General features: G+C 44.1%; 2 protein-coding genes across 2 annotated transcripts in view; one reads left to right on the forward strand and one right to left on the reverse strand.

Moving 5' to 3' along the window:
• Nucleotides 1-1,717: 1,717 nt before the first annotated feature.
• STARD7 (StAR related lipid transfer domain containing 7) lies at nucleotides 1,718-25,268 on the reverse strand. The gene is made up of 8 exons (XM_012502646.2): nucleotides 24,823-25,268; nucleotides 12,418-12,626; nucleotides 12,035-12,084; nucleotides 10,315-10,425; nucleotides 10,151-10,233; nucleotides 9,442-9,541; nucleotides 4,058-4,142; nucleotides 1,718-3,761 (listed from the first exon to the last, which is right to left on the reverse strand). The coding sequence occupies exons 1-8, from the start codon at nucleotides 25,110-25,112 to the stop codon at nucleotides 3,577-3,579; spliced, it is 1,113 nt and encodes a 370-aa protein (XP_012358100.1). The 5' UTR covers nucleotides 25,113-25,268; the 3' UTR covers nucleotides 1,718-3,576.
• Nucleotides 25,248-26,719, forward strand: part of LOC115838270 — a 35,522-nt gene continuing 34,050 nt past the window's right edge. The window contains exon 1 of the mRNA XM_030827181.1: nucleotides 25,248-25,751. Coding sequence (XP_030683041.1) covers nucleotides 25,282-25,751 — 470 coding nt within the window. The 5' untranslated portion in view covers nucleotides 25,248-25,281. The remainder of the gene's footprint in view (nucleotides 25,752-26,719) is intronic.

Genomic DNA, 26,719 nt, shown 5'->3' on the forward strand with positions numbered 1-26,719 from the left:
TCGGAAAAAAAAAAAAAAGCTTTAAAATTTTATCACCAGTGTAGTTTTGTGTATCTAACACCACAGTAGACTGTGGTGGTAGACCAACATCACAAGGGATCCCGGGTGCTGCTCTGTTTTTTTGTGTGTTTTGTTTTTTGAGTTTCGCTCCTTGCCCAGGCTGGAGTGCAATGGTGTGATCTTGGCTCACTGAAACCTCTGCCTCCCGGGATCAAGCAAATCTCCCGCCTCAGCCTCCCGAGTAGCTGGGATTACAGGTACCCACCACCGTGTCCAGCTAATTTTTTTGCATTTTTAGTAGAGACGGGGTTTCACCATATTGCCCTGGTTGGTCTCAACCTCCCGACCTCGGGTGATCCACCTGCCTCGGCTTCCCAAAGTGTCAGGATTACAGGTGTGAGCCACCCTGCCTGGTCTATGTAATTTTTTTTTTTCTTTAAGACAGAGTCTTGCTCTGTCACCTGGGCTGGAGTGCAGTGTCGTGATCTTGGCTCACCACAACCTCTGCCTCCCGGGTTCAAGTGATTCTCCTGCCTCAGCCTCCTGAGTAGCTGGGATTACAGGCATGCACCACCGCACCCGGCTAATTTTGTATTTTTAGAAGAGACGGGGTTTCTCCATGTTAGTCAGGCTGGTCTTGAACTCCTGACCTCAGGTGATCCACCCGCCTCGGCCCCCCCAAAGTTACAGGTATGAGCCACTGCGCCTGGCCCCCATTTCTAAATCAATCTTACATTTCTAAAATTTTGTCACTTAAAAATGTTATAGGCTGGGTGCAGTGGCTCACGCCTGTAATCCCAACACTTTGGGAGGCCAAGGTGGGTGGATCGCTTAAGGCCAGGAGTTCGAGACCAGACCAGCTAACATGGTGAAAGCCCATCTCTACTAAAAATACAAAAATTAGCCAGGTTTGGTGGCACACACCTGTAGTCCCAGATACTAGGGAGGCTGAGACAGGAGAATTGCTCGAACCCAGGAGGTAGAGGTTGCAGTGAGCCGAGGTCTCGTCACTGGACTCCAGCCTGGGTGAGAGTGAGACTCCGTCTCAAAAAAAAAAAAATTAGAGAGGTAAAATACAAATGAGGTTGAAAGAGAATAAAGAGCGGAGTGTGAGGCAGAGCCAGGATGGCCGATGGAAGGGCTGCAGCTTGCAAGCATGAGATGAGGTGCGCAGTTCTCTGGAATCAGATGGTACACCACACAGGGACGTGTGCCTTGTGTGTTCCTATGCAGCTCAGTTCAACTGGGTGTGCTTTTGTGTTCACCTAGTGCTTCCCACAGGCAAAATTACACATAAATTCATGTTATGCTCAGAGCATGCTAGCAGGACTGCCCCTCCACCAAGGGCGCTGACTTGACCCTCTCCTCAACCTCAACCCTAGACCTCAGGCCTGCTTCTGTCCCTCCTGATTTCTACTGTCTGCTAAGCTCTAGCACTGCTCCCTCCAAAGTGATCCTTCTTTAAAGGGAAAGGATGTGGGTCAGTATATCAAGCTAGGAAAGTGGATATAGGTGATTTATTTTCAGTTGCCAAGCAGGTCACCTGGAAAGGGCTCGTAGTCGAGGCAACCTGTGTCAGCCACTATCTACCAAGAATGAACAAGCCCTGCCACTTCCACCTCCCAACTCTCAGAGTAAAATTCTTTTCGACTTTGTGATCAGAAAGAAATGATAAGTCCAATATGCAAGATTTTTCCACCACCATTTGTCCAAACACTTTTTTTTGTACCAATCTTTATTTATTCACACATTTGATAAAAATGTCACAGTTAGGAGTGAGATCATTACAATGACATGAGTAACTGTACAGACAGACCCCAAGTGCAGAATCAAATTGCCCTAAGTCAGAACATGGAGCAACTGCAACTCCTTCGCACTTGTGCATGTGTGTGCGCTCGCAGACACACACACACACATTCTCTCTCTCTCTTATGCACACATCCATCCACATCCCAACAATTGCAGGTGCTAAGTTTGGACATAACCCAGGGACTCTTTCCTGACTTCTGTCAGGTCCTGGGAAGAAGAGAGAAATAATAAATGAAAAGCAGCTGGGACTGCTCGATGCATCTCTCTTCTCTTCCAACAATGACACAGAGAAGGCAAGACATACACTGGGGCAGCTACTTCCTTGGCACAAAAATGAACAGGCAACAAGAAGGTCAAGGAAGTGTTTAAGTTAGTCTCAGGTTTAAACCACTTTTCAACACCACAAAACAGTAGCAAGCAGGGAAAAAAAAAGAAAAAAAAAAAAACTCTGGCCCTCAAGACTCCAGAAAAAAGGGAAGGAGGAGGATTTAAAACTTGATCCCTATTATTCTAACAAACTGCAGCATGACCATAAGCAAAACCAGCTCGGTCAAACTGACAGCATCGGACTGTGACCTTATCTGAACAGTGTAGTTCACTTCTATTTTGGCTCTGAAGAGAGGAAGAAAAACTTTTTAGAGGAACATAATGGTAACATAAACCAAATCTCCACTGTATTAGTATTTGAGGCAAGATTACATCTATGCATTCACACAGCTTGTCTGTAGATCTGAGAGCTCCGAGAGTGGCCCAGCCCCCATTCCTCTGCCTTTAGCCTTCTGAAAAGAACAAGTCAAACCTGAAATATGAAAAATAATACCTGAATCAAAATGGTGTTTTCTATACAATGGGACTAGGGTAGAATCCTACTCAATTCCTCAACTCCTGTTTGACACAAAAGTTAAAAAGTTTTTAAACTAAATTTAAATGTGATGTTTTGAGCATCAAAAAGCTACTATCTAAAAGGATGTCTCCCAGTGTTCTTGGTAAATGGGGAAGGTTAGGAAGGGGGCAACGATCCAATGAATATAGAAGAACTGGCCGATTCACAGGAAACTTGCTTTGGATAAGGTGAATCAATGGGTGATATTGTGCAGGCAGGGAGGGAAATTTCTTCGTACAAATTCATGTCCCTGGCCAGGCATGGCACAGGAGTTCAAGACCAGCCTGGGAAACAGAGTGAAACTCCATCTCTACTTAAAAAAATAATAATAATAATAATAACTTCATGTCCCTAGAGATAAAAGCAAGGTGCGGACAAGGCACTTAACACAGCCAAGTATTGTTCACATCCATTCACATCATGATTGTTACCAAGAGCACTCCCAGTAGCCCCTCATTTGAGAGACTCAACCGGCCAACTATACTTTCCAGGTGGACCTGGAGAACTGAAGGAAATCCAAAGCGCTGCACAATCGATGGTGGGATTTGGAATGTCAGCAGAGGAAACTACTCAGAGAAGCAAATGGAGGTCATCCCCTTCTGGCCTGAGGTGAGAGGTTTGTTCTAGATTAGCTCAGTGAGATATCGAATTTCAAAATAGTTGGCCTGAGAATATGACAACACTCCCACAAATGTAGCCTTCTTCTGTTTTGATAAGAGCAATAAGGGCTCTGAATGAAATGGGACATCAGTTATTGAATTATCTTGCACTGGAAGTTACAGCAGATGCCTTCTAATACATGTGGCATGTCCCCCTTCTGTAGCAGAGTGATAAAGGACTGAGACAGGGCTAGAAGCACCTGTCCCTTCTTATCCCAAAGCCTGTCAAGCATACTCAATCCGAGCAGGGCCACAGCTGCCCTCGTTCTTTCGCTCAGAGGACTGGCTGGTGGCCTTGGCTTCGCTAGTCATTTCCAGAGGCTTAGCTGAGATGTAGTCCTTTACTTTAATCTCCATATTCTTGGCTTTCAGAGTGGCCATGTGCAGCTTCTCCAGGAAATCTGGCATGCCTGTCAGGAGACGAGAATCAGGTTAAGCTGACATACAAACCAACAGTAGGCTCAAAATTAGAAGACCCTATTTCTTTGATGGTAGTTCTCCCTTATAAAGATCACAACCTGACTGATAGCCTGTGAATAACAGCTGCCTCCCAGAATGTGTTCCCAAAGCATGGGTTGTGAAAACTCTGTCTCAGAAAAAAAAAAAAAGAAGAACCAGAAGAGACATTTTATTTCCCTATTAGGAAATAGAGAAAAACAAAATGCTCAACCCAGGTTCCAGGCCCTGTATACTTGCCCTTACTTACCACTGGAAACCATCCAACTAACACAGTAGCGAGGAAACACCGTTTGGGGATTGTCACTGTATGTCAGTAAGTAGTCAAAGCCATTCTGGAAAAGAAAAACAGCAAAAATGAAGATCCCTGAATCACCCAGCACAACCTCCACATCCAGTACCATAGAGTAACTATGATCTGATTCTGGAGCAGGGAGTGTCATTTCTTTTTTCACCCTGTGCAGAAAAGAGTTAACACTGAAGGCCTGAGAGACTACTATCCATAGAAAGGTCTCCTTGCAATGTTGACCCTTGGCCAACTTGGCTCCCAGTCAACAGTTAGCTGATATGGGTGGCTCCCTGTGCATAGTCTATGCAAACAACGTGGTTTATGCTGAACACAGGCTTTGCTTTGCGGGGTTTGGAATTCTGGTATGTGCTAAGCAGACGGTACTAAGTGACCAGCTCCCAATAAAAATGTGGGGTGTTAGGCCAGGCATGGTGGCTCATGCCTACAATCCCAGCTAGCACTTTGGGAGGCCGAGGCAGGCAGATCACCTGAGGTCAAGAGTTCAAGACAAGCCTGGCCAACATGGTGAAACCCCGTCTCTACCAAAAATACAAAAATTAGCCGGCCATGGTGGCACACACCTGTAGTCCCAGCTACTCGGGAGGCTGAGGCACAAGAATTGCTTGAACCCGGGAGGCAGAGGTTGCAGTGAGCCAAGATTGAGCCACTGCATTCCAGCCTGGGCAACAGAGCAAGACTCCGTCTCAAAAAAAAAAATTGGGTGTTGGCTGAGTGTGGTGGCTCATGCCTTATAATCCCAGCACTTTGGGAGCCCAAGGCAGGCAGATTACTTGAGGACCAGAGTGCAAGACCAGCCTGGCCAACATGGTGAAATCCCATCTCTACTAAAAGTTAAAAACTTAGCTGGGCGTGGTGGTACACGCCTGTAATCCCAGTTACTTGGGAGTCTGAGGCAGGAGAATCATTTGAACCGGGAGGCGGAGGTTGCAGTGAGCACAGATTGAGCCACTGTACTCCAGCCTGGGTGACACAGCAAGACCTTTTTTTTTTTTTTTTTTTGAGGCGGAGTTTCGTTCTTGTTGCCCAGGCTGGAGTGCAATGGCGCAATCTCAGCTCACCACAACCTCCGCCTCCTGAGTTCAAGCGATGGTCCTGCCTCAGCCTCCCGAGTAGCTCAGATTACAGGCATGCGCCACCATGCCCAGCTAATTTTGTATTTTTAGTAGAAATGGGGCTTCTCCATCTTGGTCAGGATGGTCTCGAACTCCCGACCTCAAGTGATCCACCCACCTTGGCCTCCCAAAGTGCTGGGATTACAAGCGTGAGCCACTGCGCCCAGACAAGACTCGTCTTTAAAAAACACTTTGGGCCAGGTATGGTGGCTCACATCTGTAATCCCAGCACTTTGGGAGGCTGAGGCAGGTGGATCACCTGAGGTCAGGAGTTCCGAGACCACCCTGGCCAACGTGGCAAAACCCTGTCTCTACTAAAAATACAAAGAAAAAACTAGCTGGGTGTGGTGGCACACACCTGTAATCCCAGCTACTCGGGAGGCTGAGGCAGGAGAACTGCTTGAACCCAGGAGGCGGAGGTTGCAGTGAGCCAAGATCACACCACTGCACTCCAGCCTGGGCAACAAGAGTGAAACTCATCTCAGGAAAACAAAACAAAACAAAAACAAAAAAAACACTTTGGGTGTTTTTTTTTCTTTTGAGACAAGGTCTCACTCTGTTGCACAGTCTGGAGTGCAGTGATGCAATCTCGGCTCAGCACAGCCTCCATCTCCTGGGCTCAAGCAATCATCCCACCTCAACCTCCTGTGTAGCAGGGACTACAGGCATGCACTACCACCACAGCTAATTTTTTATTTTTTTGTAGAGACTGGGTCTTCCCTGTGTTGCCCAGGCTGATCTCAAACTCCTTGGCTAAAGAGATCCTCCTGCCTCAGCCTCCCAAAGTGCTGGGATTACAGGCATGAGCCACCACGCTCAGCCAGAGTGTTAAATTTCTAATGGCCTTCCTAAACAGAAACATTGCACACATATTGCTGCATTTCATTGCTGGGGAAGGAAGCTTCACATGGACTCCTCCAGACTCCTGTGCCTTTTTCTCTTATGATCCAGCTGCGTATCTTTACTCTGACACTGTCATAAATCTTAGCTGAGGGCTGGGCACGGTGGCTCATGCCTGTAATCCCAGCACTCAGAACGGCCGAGGCGGGTGGATCACTTGAGGTCAGGAGTTCGAGACCAGCCTGGCCAACATGGTGAAGCCCTGTCTCTAATAAAAATACAAAAATGAGCTGGGCGTGGTGGTGCACATCTGTAATCCCAGCTACTTGGGAGGCTGAAGCAGGAGAACTGCTTGAACCTGGCAGGCAGAGGTTGCAAGTGAGCCGAGATCGTACCACTGCACTCCAGCCTGCGCAACAGAACGAGACTCCGTCTCCAAAAAAAAAAAAAAAAAAAAAAAAAAATCAGTATTTTGTACAAGGTATGCACATCCTGAAGACAAAAAGACCACAAAATTTTATTCTTCGTATTATTGGTGATCTTACTGTATTGTTATTCTGAGGCTGTGTATTTCAACAAATTAGTAGTTAGTTGTGTTAGGGTTCCTGGGAATTGAGTTCTACAGTACAGGGAATGAAAAGATAGAAGATAGAAATAAAAACTCCATAGTCTTGAATTTGAATTAAAAGTATTAGTATATACTTAGGATTTATTTTATCTTAAAAATAAACATACCAATAAAATGTATTACTTGGTTCTATCTTCTGAAAAGGCCTACAAACAATAAACGACCCAATAGCTATGAATATTCTTAGCAGCCAAATTGTGGTATTTAAATGCCATTTTCCACTGAAAGGAACCAGGACTCCCTAAAGAAATGTTAATTTCCAGGTGTAAAACTAAAAATATACAAGATGAACCTACAACATCTTGTAACACCAGAAAGCAAGATAGCTTCTGGGGTCATGTCAAAGGGGCTTGAGCCAACACGGCACCCAATGACCAAAACTGGGATCAATTTAAGCATCAATAAAGATAATATATTTAAAAACTAAGTACATTTAAGTCTGTCTTTTTTTTTTTTTTTTTTTTTTGAGACTAGTCTCTCTGTCGCCCACACTGGGTGGCTCACTGTAACCTCTGCCTCCCAGGTTCAAGCCATTCTCTCCCGCCTCAGCCTCCCAAGTGGCTGGGATTACAGACACGTGCCACAACGCCTGGATAATTTCTGTACTTTATAGAGACAGGGTTTCACCATGTTGGCCAGGCTGGTCTCAAAATCCTGACCTCAAGTAATCTACATGCCTCGGCCTCCCAAAGTGCTGGGATTACAGGCACGAGCCACTGCGCCTGGCTTTTTTATTTTTTCTTTGAGAAGGGTCTCAAATTGTTGCCCAGGCTGGCATGCAGTGGCACAAACACGGCTTAATGCAGCCTTGACCTCCTGGACTCAAGCGATTCTCTCAACCTCAGCTTCCCAAGCAGCTGGGACTACAGGCACATGTCACCATGCCTGGCTAATTTTTATTTTTTGTAGAGACCGGGTCTCTCCATGTTGCCCGGCCCAGAGCTGTTTTACAAATTCCTTATTTGGGCTGGGCATGGTGGCTCACGCCTCTAATCCCAGCATTTTGGGAGGCTGAGGTGGAAGGATTGCTTGAGTCCAGGAGTTCAAGACCAGCCTGCGCAGCATGGTGAGACCCCATCTCTACAAAAAATACAAAAAATTAGCTGGACATGGTGGCACACGCCTACAATCCCAGCTACTCAGGAGGCTGAGGCAGGAGGATCACCTGAGCCCAAGAAGTCGAGGCTGCAGTTAAGTTCTGATTGCACCACTGCACACTAGCCTGGGTAACAGTGGGAGACCCTGTTTCCAAAAAAAACCCAAAATCCTTATTTGAGATAAATACTGAAATATATAATAGAAGAACTGTGTTCTCCTACAGTAAAGCTAGAATTTGCTTCAAAATAATCAGGGGAGTGAAAAAGGAAATGGGAAAGGGTATAGATAAAACAATTTTGGCCGGGCGCGGTGGCTCACGCTTGTAATCCCAGCACTTTGGGAGGCCGAGGCAGGCGGATCACGAGGTCAGGAGATCGAGACCACAGTGAAACCCCGTCTCTACTAAAAATACAAAAAAATTAGCCGGGCGTAGTGGAGGGCGCCTGTAGTCCCAGCTACTCGGAGAGGCTGAGGCAGGAGAATGGCATGAACCCGTGAGGCGGAGCTTGCAGTGAGCCGAGATCGCGCCACTGCACTCCAGTCTGGGCAACAGAGCGAGATTCCGTCTCAAAATAAAAACAAAACAATTTTGGCCATGAGTTGATAACTGGAGCTGGGGACGGATACATACGGTTCATTATACTCTTCTACTTCTGTATCTTTTGTATGTATTTCAAATTTTCCATGATAAAAATCCCCTACCTTGGCTCAAAGATCTAATTCCCATTTGGCAAATCCAAACTCAGCTACATCGTTTTCGAGTACCCTGTGTACACAGTCAATGCAATTTATCACTTCTCCCTAACCTCTACTTTCCTTTCTAAGCATGTGAGTCTCTCAGTGCATACCTGGCTCATTCCTATCTTTGTCTTTGCTTGAATCAAGTCTTCTAACCCCAGTGCCCTTCCTGCTTTCCTCTCTCTATCCAGTGTACTTTTTTTTTGTTTTTTTTTACAAGGACCAACTCAAGTCCTTGAGGTGGTATAAATAAAACAACGTGATGAGAATAAGAAAACCACACTAAAGAACACTGTCCATATAGCCCTAAATCAAACACAAGCAATAGGGAGAAACAAAGCCATTATAAGGTGAAGTGAAACTAAAACCAGCAGCCACTACCATCAATATCTATACTCTCAATGGAGATTTAGCTTAAAAACATCAAAAATAAACACAAAACACCTCATTAGGCTGAAATAAATATTCTTTTCAAAGAAAGGTCACAGAATTTTAAAGAAGGCAGACAGCATGAGTCCAACCTTCCCATTTCTCTGGCAAGGAAGCAGAAATCCAGAAACGTTTCCATCCAGTGCTCTGCCCACTGTGGTAAAATGCTGACAGAAGGTACTCACTCTAGTTCCTGAAGAATGCTACTGATACAGGCTAATGCATCAGTGGCTATGATTCTTTTAACTGCCTCTCAGATAAGAGGGAACCAATGGATTGCCACTACTTTGTCCTTGGGGATCTTCCAGGTACATCACCTACATCAGGAGTTCCCAAAAAATGGTTCCCCCACCAGTAGCATCAGACTCCCCTGAGAACTGTTCCTGGGCCACACCCCCTCCTCCCTAGTTCAGGTAAGGCATCCCTTGAGAAAATTCCACAGCCATGACATATTATCTCTTGGATGAGGTAAAACTCACCTCATCAAATGACTTGTGGGGACGGATAACCATTTGGGATTCATATGATCTGACCCTGACGAATTCTGGAGACTCTGGCACACTCGGATGCTCCACAGCACTGGTAAGGAGGAAAGGAGAAGCAAACTCTTAGTAATGTCTATATATAAAACAACAGGAGAGCTAAGTTAAGGGGAAGGCCTAAAAAGCTGGCTCTGATATTTTTAAATACACAAAACAAAGGAGTCACTAAGATGAATAAATACAAACTAAGTTCTAAAAATGAAGTGAAGGCCAGACGTGGTGGCTCATGCCTGTAATCCCAACACTGGGAAGCCAAGACAGGAAGATCACTTGAGGCCAGGAGTCCAGGACCAGCCTGGACCACACTGTGAAACCCTGCATCTACAATAAACAAATGAATTAATTAAAAATGAAGTGAGTTCCTTTGGTAATTTACGGCTCACTAGGCTGTGGGTCAAAAACAACAGCACTTCTTTTAATTACCAACATTAAAGAACCCAAAAAAACAGTTTAACTAAAAGCTTGTATCTCTCCATTCTTCCTAGACAGTCAGAGTCCCTCATCTTCTAGCTGGATGGAAGGGGCACTGGCTGCAGGGAAGCCTGTGGGAGACTCATAGGGCACTAAGAACATACAAACTCAGGTACGTAGGAATGAAGGCCACAGCTAAAGGAACTCGACAACAGCCACAGGCAGCCATACATACCGCGACACCAACACCATCATGTTGTTTTCCTGATCCACACTATACCGGCGAACATAGACATAATCCCGTGAGTACATTGGATACTAAAGAAATGGAGGGGCAGGATTAGTGTTCTGCATCACACAAACCTGGACAGAAATAAAATCAGAAGTAAAAATACTCACAGGAAAATGGGTTACCCAGTGAAGAACCTCGGAACCACTAACCACGTCCCTCTCAATCACCTCCAGCTTGATCACCAGGGCATCCCATTTTTTTCTATACTCTGTGTCCAGCTGCAGAGAGAAAAGACCATGAATACCCAAGAAGACCCAAAACAAAAATGCAGAAAGCTTTCCAGATGCTTTGTTCTCTGATCCAAGAACCTTATTACAAGGAGAGTGTAATCTGACCGTTGCCAGAGTGTGAGAGACATGACTGTGTTTACTACAGAGATTCTTTCAAAATCACCTTATACAGGCTAATGTCATTTCACTGAATGTGAATCTTCAGAAGACAAACCAAGGAAAAGTGTAACAAAATATTTTAATAGACACATCTGGGGAAAAATAATATATAGTGATATGAATGTGTAAGGGTAAGACAATTCTAAAAAGATTTAAACAACAAAAAGTCCAAAAGTGTTAAGTAGACACCTCACACAAAAAAATTCAAGTAGCATATTTTTTAAAATTTCTGGCATCACTAGTAACTGAAGATTTTCAAGTTAAGACAGATATACCATATACATAAAACCAACAAAAATTCACTACAAATTAACAAGATCCAGTACCTCAGGGAAAGTGCACTTGCATGTTAGAGTGAGTGTTATAACCAACGAAGTAGTTATGGGAAGTCGGCAAAACAAATGAAAAATCCAGAAAGAAAAAATTTTTCTTCTAGAACTCTGGGCGATCCCACCTCCCTGTTTCATTTTTTAGAACATCTTCCCCTACAAGGAGGAAAGCAGTCTTTGAACAGATACTCTTCATCTTTATGAAATAAACGTTGGGCCAACACAGTGACTCACACCTGTAATCCAGGCACTTTGGGAGGCCAAGGCAGGGGGATCACTTGAGCCCAGGGAGTTCAAGACCAGCCTAGGAGACATGGGGAGACCCTGTCTCTAAGAAAAAAAAAAATTTAATTAGCCAAGTGTGGTGGCGCACACCTGTGGTGGCCTGTAGGCCTGGAGGCTAAGGTGGGAGGATCACTTGAGTCCAGGAAACGAAGGCTGCAGCAAGACATGATTACACCACTGCACTCCAGCCTGGGTGACACAGCAGGACCCTGTCTCAGGGAGAGGAAAGAAAAAAAAAAAAGCCTCCACTATGGAAATGTTCTCGATTTGAGGTTAAAGAGATGTGACAACTAAATATAATCCTATCTGTACTGAAGTGGAAAATGCTATAAAGGACATTGAGTCAACTGATAAAACTGATAAATACAAACAGAAGACTACATGAAAGTGTTGCATTAGTGTTAAATTTACTAGTTTCAATAATGGTATCATGATTAGTTAAGAAATATGGCATATGGCTAGTTTTAGGAAATACACACTGGAAGAATTTAGGAACAAAGGGCTATGATGTATGTAACTTACTCTCAAGTTGTTTGGGGAAAAAAAACAATAAAGCCTCATAAAATACATTAAAAGTATTCATACCCATTCCTCTATCTGGTATTACCAACAGTCCTGTGGGAGGGTAAAACTGATCTCATCCCCATGGGACAAATAAAGAAATTCTAAGTCAAATGTTTACCTAAATGCTATACAATGTGGATGACAGGTAGATAGATGGATGTACTTAAGCCAATGTCACCTGAGTCAGATAAATGATTCATGTAGACAGTAGCAAATGATATGCTAGGAGGCTCCAAATCTGGAGAGAAAAATTAACTCACCTGAACATTGAAGAACTGCCGAGGTGTCACATCTGTGTAGGTTCCAAAAACTAGAATGAAAAGAAAGAATAAGGGATGCTGGCCATACTCCAGTCACTCGCCTTGTTTCTTTAACCTAGCAGTGTCTCAGTTCTAAAGTACTAAGAGATCTTAAAGGCAGGTTCAGAAACTAGAAGTCTTAGTGGGGCAACAAAGAAAGACAAAGAGGATGTAAGCAAAGACAACACTGAGACATTTGTCATCTGGGAGAAGAAAAACAATAAACAAAAAACTACAGCAAATTTTCAGAGAAACAACCAGAACAGTTTAGAGAAGTATGAAGAACAGAAATCCCATGCACCTGGGCAACTATGGAACCCAAAAGATAGCCACACTGGGCTCACCTCGGTACTGGTAAAGGTGGGTGCCTGTAATTGGGCGCCGCCACAGCTTAAAGTGTTTCTTATCCATCACCATTTCCCAAGGTTGCTCTTTGCCCTCTGAATCTTCATTCCCTTCTGTTTGGGCTTTTGGTTCTGGAGGGTGGTGCTGGACTCCAGAGCTCTGAAACATATTTGACATTTCTTCCAACCGCTTCATCTCATTAATAGATCTGTAAAGGGGAAAAAGAGCCGTGGTGAGGTGGTTAGTCAGCCCTGTGAAATGAAGTGTCCACACAAAGGTCTGCGCAAGAAGGTTATACAGTAAACCACAGTATGTAGTATATAAACAGGACACAGTATAGTGAATAAAAACTGAGTTCCTGAGTTTGAATCTTAGTCCAATGCTCACTAACTAGAATATTATTTAACCAGTTCCTATTTCTAAATCTATAAAATGGAAATAATAATAGTACCCACCTCGAGGTTGGCTATAAAGATTACAAAGTGTCAAGTGCTGCAGGGCGTGGTGGCTCACGACTGTAATCTCAACACTTTGGGAGGCAGAGGAGGGTGGATCACGAGGTCAGGAGCTCAAAACTAGCCTGACCAACATGGTGAAACCCCATCTCTACTAAAAATACAAAAATTAGCTGGGCATGGTGGCGCGCACCTGTAATCCCAGCTACTCAGGAGGCTGAGGCAGGAGAATGGCTTGAACCTGGGAGGCAGAGGTTGCAGTGAGCCGAGATCATGCCACTGCACTCTAGCCTGGGCGACAGAGTGAGACTCTGTCTCAAAAAAAAAAAAAAAAGAAAAAAAAGAAAAAAACTGTCAAGTGCTTAATATCTATGGCCAGGCACTGAGGCTCACTCCTGTAGTCCCAGCACTTTGGGAGGCCAAGGCAGGAGGACTCCTTGAGGCCAGGTTCAAGACTAACCCGGGAAACACAGTGAGACCCTATCTCTAAGAAAAAATTTAAAACATTAGCCAGGCATAGTGGCACATGCCTGTACTCCAAGCTATAGGCTGAGATGGGAAGATCACTTGAGCCCAGGAATTGGAGGCTGTAGTGAGCTACAATTCTGCCACTGTACTCCAGCCTGGACAATACAGTAAGACTCTGTCTCTTTTTGTTTGTTTGTTTTTTTGAAACAGAGTCTCACTCTGTCACCCAGGCTGGAAGAGAGTGCCATAATCTGGGCTCACTGCAACTTCCGCCTCCCGGGTTCAAGTGTTTCTCCTGCCTCAGCCTCCCCAGTAGCTGGGACTACAGGCACGCGCTATCACGCCTGGCTGATTTTTTGTATTTTTAGTAGAGACAGGGTTTCACCGTGTTACCCAGGACGGTCTCATCTCCTGACCTCATGATCTGCCCACCTCGGCCTCCCAAAGTGATGGGACTACAGGCGTGAACCACCGCGCCCAGCTACACTGTCTCTTAAAAAATAAAATAGGCTAGGCGCAGTGGCTCACGCCTGTAATCCCAACACTTTGGGAGGCTGGGGCAGGCGATCACCTGGGGTCGGGAGTTTGAGACTAGCCTAACCAACGTGGAGAAACCCTGTCTCTACTAAAAACACAAAATTAGCTGGGCATGGTGGCACATACCTGTAATCCCAGCTACTCGGGAGACTGAGGCAGGAGACTCGCTTGAACACGGGAGGCGGAGGTTGCAGTGAGCCAAGATCGTGTCATTGCACTCTAGCCTGGGCAACAACAGCGAAATTCCGTCTCAAAATAAAATAAAATAAAATAAAATAAAGCCAAGCACAATGGCTCACACCTGTAATCCCAGACTTTGGGAGGCCGAGGTGGGCGGATCACCTGAGGTCAGGAGTTTGAGACCAGCCTGGGAAACATGGTGAAACTCCATCTCTACTAAAAACACAAAAATTAGCTGGGCATGGTGGTGGGTGCCTGTAATCCCAGCTACTCAGGAGGCTGAAGCAGAAGAATCACTTGAACCCAGGAAGCTGAGGGTGCAGTGAGCCAAGATCACACCATTGCACTCCAGCCTGGGCGACAGAGTGAGACTCCATCTCTAAAATAAATAAAAAATAAAGTGTTTGTTATCTGGCACGTAAATAGCCCTCAAATGTTAATTATGAAGGCTTACGGTTTTAAAATGTCAATTGATATCTTTTGTCCGTTTTTTATTGGGTTGTCTTATTGTAAGTATATATATTTTTCCCCTTTGTTTTTAAATTGATATTCACATACCATAAGATTCATTCTTTTACAGTGTACAATTCTGTACTTGTTAGTATATTCACAAGGTTGTGCAACCATCACCCCTATCTAATTCCAGAACATTTTTCACCCCCAAAAGAAACCTCTATCTATCATTAGTCACTTCTCATTCCTGCCACCCCCCAGTCCTAGGCAGCCACTAATCTACTTTCTGTCTCTATGGAGTTGCCAATTCTGGACATTTCAAGTAAATGGAATCATATGATATGTAGCTTTTGTGTCTAGCTTCTTTCACTTAGCATACTTTCAAGTTCAACCATGCTGTACTTTATTCCTTTTTATAGCTGAATAATATTCCACTGTATGGATAGATCCCATTTTGTTTATCCATTCATCAAATAAAATTTGTTTCCACTTTCTGGCTACTGTAATACTGCTGGCCGGACGTAGTGACTCGTGCCTATAATCCTAGCACTTCGGGAGGCCAAGGTGGGTGGATCACTCTGAGGTCAAGAGTTCGAGACCCAGCCTGGGCAACATGGCAAAACCCCGTCTCTACTAAAAATACAAAAATTAGCCAGGTGTGATGGCAAGAGCCTGGAATCCCAGCTACTTGGGAGGCTGAGGCAGGAGAATCGCTTGAACCCAGGAGGCAGAGGTTGCAGTGAGCCAAGATTGCACCACTTCACTCCAGCCTGGGCGAAAAGACAAAACTGTCTCAAAAAAAGAAAAAAAAAGAATACTGCTATGGACATTTGTGTACAAATCTTCATATAGACATGTTTTCAATTCTCTTGGGTAGATTCCTAGGAGCAGATTTGCTGGGTCATGGTAATTATGCTTAACTTTTTAAGCAACTGCCAAAATGTTTTCCAAACAATTGCACTATATTATATTCACATCAGCAATGTCTGAGGATTCCAACTGCTCCACATCCTTGGTTCCAATTGCCCCACTTGTTATTGCCCATCTTTTTTATTCCAGCCAACTTAGTGAGTGTGAAATGGTATCTCATTGCGTCTTGACTGGTATTTCCCTAAACTTTTCATGTGCTTATACTATTCTTGATAGTATCCTTTGATGCATAAAAGTTTTTAATTTTGATGTTTAATTTTTCTTTGCTTGTTTTTGGTGTTATAGCTAAGAAACCATTGCCTAATCCAAGGTCATAAGAACTTATGCTTATATTTTCTTCTAAGAGTTTTATAATTTTAGCTTACACTAGGTCTTTATCCCATTTTGAGTTAATGTTTGTGTATGATAATGAGGTAGGAGTCTAAACTCATTCTTTTGCATATGCTTCTCCAGGTGACCCAGTGTCATTTGTCGAAAAGACTATCCCTTCTCCAGTGAACTATCCTGGCATCCTTGTTGAAAACTGACCAAAAATGTAAAAGTTTATTTCTAGACTCTCAATTTTATTCTAACAATCTAGATGTCTATCCTTATGCCAGTACCACAGTGTCATTACTGTAGCTTTGTAATAATTTTTGAAATTGGGAACAGTGAGTCCTCCAAACTTTGTTCTCTTTTTTCAAGACTGTTTTGGCTATTCTGAGTTCCTTTCATTTCCATAAGACTATCAGAAGTGGCTTGCCAATTTCTGCAAAACTGCCTAGGATTTTGATAAAGACTACACTGAATTTGTAGATCACTTTAAGTGGTATTGCCATCTTAGCAATATTGTGTTCTAATCTAATCCATGAACACGGGATGTCTTTCCATTTATTTATGCCTTTTAAAATTTCTTCCAATGATGTTTTGTTGTTTTTAGTGTTACAGTTTTAGTTGTACGCTTGTTAAATTTATTCCTATGTATTTATTCCTTTTGATGCTACTGTAAATGAAACTGTTAATTTTATTTTCAGATTGTTCATTGTTAGTGTACATAAACATGACTTCCGTGTATTGATCTTGTATCCTGCAAACTTGATGAACTCATTTATCAGCTCTAATAGCTTTCTGTAGATTCCTTACTATTTTCTATATATAAGATCATGTCAGATGCAAATAGAAATAGTTTTATTTCTTCCTTTCCAATGTAAATTACTTTCATTTCCTTATGTTGCCTAATTTCATTGGTTATGACCTCCAGTACAATGTTGAACAGAAGTGGTGAGAGCAGAATCCTCATCTTGTTCCTGATCTTAGGAGAAAAGCACTAAGTCTTTTGCCATTAACTACACTGTTAGCTATGTTTTTTGTAGATGCCTTTTATCAGCTGCAAGAAATCTCCTTCTATTCCCAGTCTGCTGAGTGTTTTCTTTTTTAATCACAAAAGGAGGTTGGAATTTGTCAAATACTTTTTGTGTTTATTCAGATGATCATGTAGTTTTTGTCCTTTTTTCTATTAATATGGTGTAATAAATTGATTTTTGTATGAAGAACCAACCTTGCGTTCCTTAGATAAATCCTACTTTTCATGGCATATAATCCATTTCATATATTGCTGAGTTCAGTTTGTTAGTATTTTGTTCAGGACTGCGAAAGTTGTGTGGTTTTTTTTTTGTTTGTTCTGAGCCCAGGCTAGAGTGCAGTGGCATAATCACAGCTCACTACAGCCTTAACTCCCCGAGCTCAGGTGATTCTCCCACTTCAGCTTCCCAAGTAGCTGGGACTACAGACAAGCACCACCACATGCAGCTAATTTGTTTTCTGTATTTTTAGTAGAGATGGGGTTGCACCATGTTGCCTAGGCTGGTGTTGAACTCCTGGGCTCAAGTGATCCACTAGCCTGGGCCTCCCAAAGTGCTGGGATTACAGGCGGGACTCACCGGCTGCAAAAAGTTTTAAAACATGAAAAACACCACCACATATTGTACTATGTATCACTATTGTATCATTCAGGGGTATATACATATGTATAAAAACATAAGGAATTATATACAACAAATTGGGATAATGGTGACATCTTGGAGAAAAATTAAGAATACAACTGGAAAAACATACAGAGGAAGCCTAAGTATACTTGTACTATCTTATTTCTTAAAATAGCTGTACTTGCAACACTCGTGTTACTATTTAAACCTTTTTTATATATCTGAAACATTTTATAATAATAATTTTTTAAAACTTGGCTTGTATTTTTCCCATAACCTCTTTTTTATTGAGACAAAGTCTCACTATGTCACCAAAACTGGCCTCAAATTCCTGGGCTTAAGAGATCCTTTCACTTCAGCCTCCCAAGTAGCTGGCACAATAGGCGTGTGCTACCATACCCAGCTTCTCCGTGCCCCCCCACCTCACCCCACCCCCTGCAACCTTTAACGAAAGGTTACAGATAAGAAACAAAAATTGCTGGCTGGCTGTCTTATACACTCTATTGCAATTCAAGACTGAAGAAGACCCAAATTACTACTACCCTGTCTGAAATGCCTTTTCACCCTTCCAGCTTCAAAAAATCACAAGGGTAACTGCTAGGCAGAGTTAACCATATACACCGATTTTTATTCCTTTACACAGGCATATTACACTATAATTAATCTATCTTTATATTTGCTTTCCTTACTAAACTATAAATTCCTTAATAGCCCAGATTCAGTCTTTTTCATATTTGTAGTTCCAGCTCCTAGCATGTCCTGGTAAACATTACATACATTACATGAATAAATTTAGTAAATCAAAAAATAATAAAATGAAAATAGGCCTCAGTAATCCAAATTTTTATTAAAAGATTGCATTAAGGCCTGGGGCAGTGGTTCACGCCTATAATCCTCAGCATTTTGGGAGGCTAAGGTGAGCAGATCACTTGAGCCCAGGACTTCAAGACCAGCCTGGGCAACATGCAAAACTCCACCTCTACCAAAAAAAAAAAAAAAAAAAAAATTACAACAAGTAGCTGGGTGTAGTGGCATGCAACCGTAGTCCCAGCTACTGAGGAGGCTGAGGTGGGAGAATCACCTGAGCCCAGGAGGTTGGGGCTGTAGTGAGCCAAAATCACGCCACTGCACTCCAGCCTGGCAACAGAGTAAGGCTCTTAAAAAAAAAAAAAAAAAAAAAAATTGGCCAGGTGCAATGGCTCACGCCTGTAATCCCAGCACTACAAAAAAAATTAGCCAGGCATGGTGGCCTGCACCTGTAATCCTAGCTACTCAGCAGGCTGAGGCACGAGAATCTGTTGAACCTGGGAGGTGGAGGTTGCAGTGAGTTGAGATTGTGCCACTGCACTCCAGCCTGGGTGAGAGTGAAATTGTCTCAAAAATATATATATATTGCATTAATATATTGCTGCAAAAGCCAAAAATTCACAGTGGCAATCCAAGATTAAAAGTTTAGAGCAATTCAAAATAATGGCAAGTCTAAAGATTTGTGTTCTAGTCCTGGCTCTACAGACAACCAGCTGTGTGATCTTATTTTATTTTACCTTTAAAGTCATTTTACCTTTAAAGTGAGGATGTTATTTCTTGAAGTCCTATTAGTTCAAAAATTGAATTTGCTGAATTTTAAGCTTTGGACTTAAACGAAAATATTTATATAGGGGAACATTTGTCATTCTGACTGCCTGAAATCCCTTTCTATTTGGAGAGAACCCAAATAGGTGAATGCAGCCCCCCTCCCGCCCACTAGCAGTTGAAGCACAGCTCCTAATTTAAGTGAGGTTAGAGACTTCTAGAAGGGGCTTTGAATCTTGAAGATAACACAAAGGCACAGGATCTTGAGGGAGCTGAGAGTCCAGGGGTACAACCAATCTGGGGGAAAGAATGCCAGCAACACTGCCCTAAGTAGATTATTCCTGTTGCAGGTCTTGGTCAACCTGTACTCTGGCCTTGTCAATATTGAGTGACCTAACACCCTTTTGATTAATTCTTTTTTGGCTTAAATTAACCAAGACCAGTTTCTTTGTTACAACCAAGATCCCTGACCAGCTGCAAAACCATAGAGCAACAGAGAAGGAACCTTAGGGTAGGCATTTGGATATTGCAGAAGAGAAAGCAAAAGCAAAACCATAGCTAGATTTGCTGAGAACAATCAGGCACCATAGGGCATCGATTACAGCATTTTTGAGGACTATAAAGCATCCTTCAACAATAACTAAGCACAACTCTTGAGTGTCATTCTTTTAAAAAAAATTTTTTCATTGCCCAAGCTGGCCTCGAATTCCTGGGCTCAAGTGATCCTCCAGCCTCCCAAGTACAGGCACGTGCCACAACACCTGGCCCAAATATCATTCTTGCCACATAATAAAGGGGATCATATTTCCACTGGTGGAATGCTAAAACATCAGAGGCTCATTAAAGAATTACATGTTAATAAAGTTTTAAGAAAATTATTAACTATAGGCAACATTTTTTCATGACCTTCTAAGAATCAAGGTGGTTCAGAGCATCTGACCCACTGCGTAATCAAGCTCTCCTATATAATTAAAGGTTACTAGGTGGCTTTGACTAAAATTATGAAAAGGGACGGAAATGTCTTGTGGAGACACAGTATGAATGCTAGAGCAAGGCTGCTTCACGAAAATGTAAATGATCAAGTTATTTTGTCCCAAGGTTTAGGAATCCCTGAAGGGTCTGAACTTCTAAATGTTAACATGGTAAGACCCAATTAACATACAGGAGCACAAAGTCACTCACTATCATGTATGTGGAGAAAAGGAAAACCTCTCCTGATACATCTCTTTAGCCTGCTGTGCCAAATCTTGTTTGGATGGGATGGGTGGCTAAACCTTCACATCTTAAGAGGCTTAAGAGAGAACAGAAGGACAAAAGAGATTATTCCCAAAATAGTAAAATCAGCAGATTAGAAAAAGGATCAGGAAAAGAGAGACCATGGCTTCCTTTCTCCAAAACGAAAATCATTTCAATATCTGAAAAAGGCTGGACTGAAAGCTATAGAAACTGAAGGCAAACAAACCATGAAAACAAAGTAAGTGAAACAACATTTGGTTCATCTAGGGGTCCTGCCCTCAGCATGGAGCTTGGTGTAAGGCTCCAAAATTACTTAAATGAAACCATCCCTACAATTAGGAATTTCAGTCAGACAACAGCCTCACTTCACATAATCCTCCTCCTCTTCAAATTCCAAGTTATTATCAAAGGCAGGGTCTACTGATACCGGACACACCTAGAAATAAAAGACATAGCAGTCAGGCGCAGTGGCTTATGCCTGTAATCCCAGCACTTTGGGAGGCCAAGGCAGGCAGATCACTTGAGATCAGGAGTTGGAAACCAGCCTGACCAACATGGTGAAACCTTCTCTTCTAAAAATAAACACACAAAATTAGCTGGGCATGGTGGGGCACGCCTGTAGTACCAGCTACTTGAGAGGCTGAGGCAGCAGAACTGCTTGAAACCAGGAGGTGGATGCTTCAGTGAGCTGAGATCATGCCGCTGCATTCCAGCCTAGGCAACAGAGCAAGACTCCACACCCGCCCCCCCTGCCCCCGGGCAAAAAAATGACATAGGGCTAGGCGCCTGGCTCTCGGCACTTTGGAAGGCCAAGGTGTGAGGATTGCTTGAGGTCAGGAGTTCGAGACCAGCCTGGCCAACATGGTGAAACCCCGTCTCCACTAAAAATACAAAAAGTAAACAGGCGTGGTGGCACCCCCGCTGTAGACCCAGCTACTGGCAAGGCTGAGGCACGAGAATAGGTGGAACCAGGGAGGCGGAGGCTGCGGTGAGGCGAGATCACACCACTGCACTCCAGCCCGGGCAACAGAGTGAGATTATGTCTTAAGAAAAAAAAGAAAGAGTCTGGGCACTGTGTCTCACGCCTGTAATCCCAACTTTTTGGGAGGCCGAGGCAGGTGGATCACGAGGTCAAGAGCTGGAGGCCAGCCTGTCCAACATGGTGAAACCCCATCTCTACTAAAGATACAAAAAATTAGCCGGGTGTGGTGGCAAGCACCTGTAATCCAGCTACTCAGGAGGCTGAGGCAGGAGAATCGCTTGAACCTGGGAGGCAGAGGTTGCAGTGAGCCGAGATCATGCCAATGCACTCCAGCCTGGGTGACATGGCAAGACTCTGTCCCGGAAGGGGGCAGGAGGGGAGGAGAGGTGAGGACAGGACAGGACATCAATTAGCTCACTGCAGTTCTGGGGCAACTAGTTAATGGTAAAATAATGAAGACAACCTCAAAAAATTGAGGTCTAATTTTATGTAGCTCTGAAGATCTAACAAGGGGTTTAAGGGTTTACCAGTAAGATACCCTGAAGTGACAATGGCCCAAAAAAAAAAAAAAAAGTTCCTTTAAGGCAAAAGGACTTTATGCGGATCATTTATCTAGTCAATAACACACTGAAGTTTAACATATCCCGAATGCCCTGAAAGACAGAGAAGAGAAAATGGCCAATTTTCTTTATGCAACTTTAATGGCACTTATTTACTCAAATTTCTGGAGCAATGAACTGTAACTTTTAAAAAACTATGAGGAGGTTAATGGAACATTTTCCCCTAGCCTTTCATTTCTTAACATCCTTCCTCTCTTTGTTCCTGTAACTTTTCTTTTTTAACTGTTCCAAAGCAATGAAAAACATGACTACTGTATTTTTCCATTAGATTCACCCTGGAATCACAGAATGCCAGCTAGCACCAAAAACAGCAATCCCAAGATTTTTTTGTTGTTTAATTTAAGACAACTGGGTACTAGAGCAAGTATGAAAAGATCTGATTTCTACATCTGGCCACAGCAGCCAGTCAAAATCACTTCTCAAATTTTCTTGCTGTTGCTTGATTAATAAGACGCTATTTGGTAAGATGTTCTTAAGCACAAAAGACAAGAAGATAAGTTATGCTTTGTCATTTTGAAAAGGACTCAAATAACATAAGAAAAACATGCCACTTTAAGGCACACATTCAAAAAGACACCCTGCACATTCCACCTGCTTAACCAAAACAGCAATGTTAGAATTAGTTTGTGCCAGGACAAGTTGGTACAGAATCAGCACAGATGAGCCAAAGGCTGTGATTTAGGGGCCATGTGACAATCATGCTCTTTTTCCATTAACAATGAAAGAAATGCACTTGAGACACACTCCAACTGTGCTCCATTATGGAAGCTACCCAAAAATCCTCTCACTAGAACAATATCCAAGATGTTCTAATCTAGCTATGACAACCTCAGCAGTGCCTACTTTCAAGCAAATAGAATACTTAAACACAAAGCAAGTAAGTTAATCTGTACCCAGAATATTTTAATAAAATATAAACATGACAAGCTATCAAAACAAAGACCTAAGGAACCACTGTGCAACCAAGATGTAGTTGTTGAATAGCATATTTGCCTTCCTATGACATTAAAAAATATTTTAAAAAGAAAAAAATCCTCAAGATGAACAACATGATCAAATTTTAATTATATGAAAAACCAAATTCAAGAATGAACCAAACAATGAAATGTTAAATGAGGGCCTTTACTGTAACAACCCTAAGGAGGGTCAAAGTGCAGCTTGAAAGTGTTCTGGAGTTCATCTGAACTCCTGAAATTCCAAAGCTGGTTAACTCAGAGCAGTCCCTCTTGAGGAGCTGGATTGGAACCAAGAGTATTTCAATTGCCTCCCGGTTTCAGGGACAGTCTGACCAGAGGCTCAGTCATGAACTGGTCTGATCTCTCTGCCATGGTAAATACTGACTAACTCAAATGCTTACTATGTTCATTTCCTATCTTTTTTCCCCACTAACTCCCCACTAACTCTGTTTAGCACTGCTAAACAGAGGCTCCAGGATCTATTAATGTCATCCATAAAAATGCATAAAATAAGCCAAAGAGTGTCATCTACTATGTAAGCCCCAACACTATTCAACTCCCACCTCCAAACTCTCCTTTCCTCTCTTTTGTACCCAGTAGCCCTTTTTCTGGTCTTTCTCCTCTTTCCCCAACAATTCCAACTGGAGATTTTCCTCTCAAACTTAACTGTGGAACAAGGATATTTCATCATCAAAACTGAAAATTCAAAGTTAATGATAATTTTTCAACTTAAAAGTGGAACACGGGTATTTCATCATCAAAAATGAAAATTAAAAGTTAATGATAATTTTTCAACTTAAAAGTTTTCTTCCTATTCTTTTATTTCCCACGCCCAAGAGACTTTGATTATAACCAATGGCCAAGTAGCAAAAGAATACTAATAGGAACTAGGCAAAATACCTATCACGCTTTGATAGCTTAAATTTTTTTGTGAATAAGGTTGTTTGTGGTTATGATTTTAAGTTGCATTTATAAAAGTTATCTTTCCTGCTAGGAAAAGTATTCCCAGTTCTTAAGATAGACTTACATTTACCCACAATTCATAGTGTGGCACAAATAGCTGCCTGGCATCTGGGTGTTACACCTCCCACACAGGCCATGGTATAAACTTTATTGGGGTATTTCCATTTTTAACCTAACAAAAAATGTGGAATAACAGGTTGTTTCCCTGTGGAGGAAATATCAAGAATAAACAAGCTGGTGTGGAATCTGCGGAGGGAGGGGATTGTCTCCGGTTCCCGAAATCACGGCAAAGTACTTTCTGTGCAGGGAGGGCACAGTTTAAGAATATCTGTTGCAAAGAAAATACAAACACAAGGTAAACCAAAAACCAAAGCAAAATTTTCCCATGACATTACCTGGAAACTACAGTCTCAGAACTACAGATTAACAAACGTAATCAGTGGTACTGGGTTTTTCAGTTTTGATGACCACAGCATGACTTCAGAGTCTAATGGGACACTATTCTCAAAGTTCTAGTTAACGTCGCAAAATCTGACCTAATTCTTACAGGTTCAAATGTCTGGGCTGCTGGTTTGTGTAACCTGGACAAAATCCCTTCCAGGCTCTCAATTCCGCCACGAGTCACGATGACAGAGGGCTCTCCCGGCTTTTGTCACAGGCCTGAGTCCCATCTGGATTGAAGTCATTTTGCAAATAGCAGCCCACCACCCTCAGGCCAAATTTAAAATTTGTTTTGAATTTGCACCTTTCTGGTTGTGTTAAAGATTACAGATTACGTGAACAAGGGCCTCCATGCCTTCGATATCTAATTGATTTCTACAGTGTTGTTTCTTTACTGTCTTGCTCGCCCCACTCAGTCTCCCTCCTACACACCAGCCTACACACTTTCAGTTCTATTTTATAACCCGACAAATGCAAATTGACACATAGAGGCAAATAACAACGCGGTTTGCTGAAGCAGGTTCAATCGACTGCATCGCCAATTAAAAGACCACCGGGTAAACAAGGGCCACTGACCACACGGCAGGCCCCAGGGTTCACAAGTCCCCCCACCCCGCGGCCCAGAAAGAGCTCGCCGCAGCGCCCACCTCTGCAACTCCTCCTCCTGGATCCTCTCCTCGTCCCAAACGAAGACGCCGGCGAACGCCGCCATCAAGGCAGAGGCATGGCCAGGACGGCCGTGCAGCCGGCGCCAGAGGCGGCCGAGGAGGACGCGGCGTGAGCTCTCAGAGTAGAGGCGGCCGTAAAGCTGCGCGATCTGCTGCGCTCGCCGCACGCGCAGGCCCGTGACGAAGCGGCACTGATTGGCCAGAAGCGCCAGCAGGCCCCCGCCCCGCGTCCCCGCCAGCCAGGCGGCCAGCAGCCTCCGCGGGAACATGCCGCCTCCCGCAGGGCCCGCCGCGAGCCTCCGGGGCCCAAGGAACCAGTCCGGGGTGGCGCAGGCGGTGGTCCGCAGCGTCCCCCTAACTGGCCGGCCACGAACCCGTCTCACGGTCCTGCGGCCAGAAGCCGCCGCTCATCTCTCTCTGCAGCCGGGAGAGTCGGTCATGGCAGCAGACGCAGGGATGGCTCCGCGACCGCTACACCAGGCACTCCTGGGCCCGGGCAGCAGACCAGTCAGCCCTCTGCCTCCTGGGCGACCTCCGGCGGGCGGCCGGGGCCGGGATGCAGGGCACGCGGACAGAAACGAGACAGACAGCTCAGGCCGGGCAGCAGACAGGCTCCCGCGCCTTCCGCTACTGCCGCACGCGCCGCCCGCGCGCACCCTACCCTTTCTCCGCCACCTAGGCCCTGATTGGGCGCGACCTGGGCTCCTGGGTGCTCATTGGCGCCACCAAGTGCTCGTCACCGCCCCCTCCCGCCCCTTCATGCTAGCGGGGAGGCCGCCTGCTAGCAAGCTAGGTGGCCTGGCGGCGAGAGCCGTCAAGGGCGCCTTGGAGAGTGACCCCCGGACCCCGCTGTCGCCGCCGCCATCTTCCGGCCGTCCCAGCCCCGCCCCGCGGAGAAACCCGGCCAGGTTCCTGTTAGAATCCTGCCAGGTGTTAACTTGTTTGAGTCGGGCACGCTCGCCCCCTTCTTTATTAGAGTGCAGGGTGGGGGCGGGGGTCCGCAAGTCTCTGCAGGGGCTGGGGGCTCCTAGTGATAACCGCCATTGCAGAATTACAACTGAGATAGTGAAAGAGATCTGACCTAACCAACTCCATCTTGCTTCTATCCTTGTTCATTCCTGAGCTTAGGCGAACTAATTTTGGGAGGAACTTAGTTTATAGTTTAAAACAAAGAGGATAACAGCCCTTTCCCAAAACAAATCTCCTTCTTATCTGGAAACTAGACTGCCTTTGTAGGACTAATAAGTTAGCCATAAGATTAGAAATTATGGTTTAGGAGTCATGCAGCTGGAGGCTACAAGATTATGATCCTCCCTAGACTGCTCTTAAGAACAGTGCTTGAGATACTTTGCTGACCCCACACTTGATGGATCCTGGCACCACCCAGGTGGATAAACTGGCTCATCTGACCTTGTGGCCCCCCATCCAGGAACCAACTCAGTGCAAGAGGACAGCTTCAATTCCCTATTATTTCATCTCGACCCAACCAGTCAACACTCTGGACTCGCTGGTCTTCCCCCCCCCACCAAATTATCCTTAAAAACTCTGATGCCGGCATGCTAAGGGAGACTGATTTGAGTAATGTTGAAACAAACTCCAGTCTCATAGTGGGCTCTGCGTGAATTACTCTTTATTGCAGTTCCCCTGTCTTAATAAATCAGCTGTGTCTAGGCAGTGAGCAAGGTGAACCCATTGTACGGTTACAAATGTGAGGGTTCGTCTGGGATACCCCTTGTGGTTACCTGTCCTTGGTTCGGTAGCCCCCTCTCTGGTGACAGATCCAGAGGCCAGCCTAAGTGGCCACATAGTTCTCTTGGACTAGGGGCTGACTCTGGCACCATCTCTGCCAGTGGGGCACTGCTAGCCCAATGTGCAT

This window comes from Nomascus leucogenys, chromosome 14, assembly GCF_006542625.1.
Source record: "Nomascus leucogenys isolate Asia chromosome 14, Asia_NLE_v1, whole genome shotgun sequence".
Taxonomy (NCBI): Eukaryota; Metazoa; Chordata; class Mammalia; order Primates; family Hylobatidae; genus Nomascus; species Nomascus leucogenys.

Excerpts from the sequence above, each read along its gene's own strand:
- STARD7 (XM_012502646.2), bottom strand. The coding sequence starts at position 25,112 with ATGTTCCCGCGGAGGCTGCTGGCCGCCTGGCTGGCGGGGACGCGGGGC. Across the intron at positions 4,143-9,441 it reads CCCACAAGTCATTTGATGAG|AATGGCTTTGACTACTTACT; the intron begins GTGAGTTTTACC and ends TTTCTTTTCCAG. Across the intron at positions 3,762-4,057 it reads TAGTTGGATGGTTTCCAGTG|GCATGCCAGATTTCCTGGAG; the intron begins GTAAGTAAGGGC and ends GTCTCCTGACAG.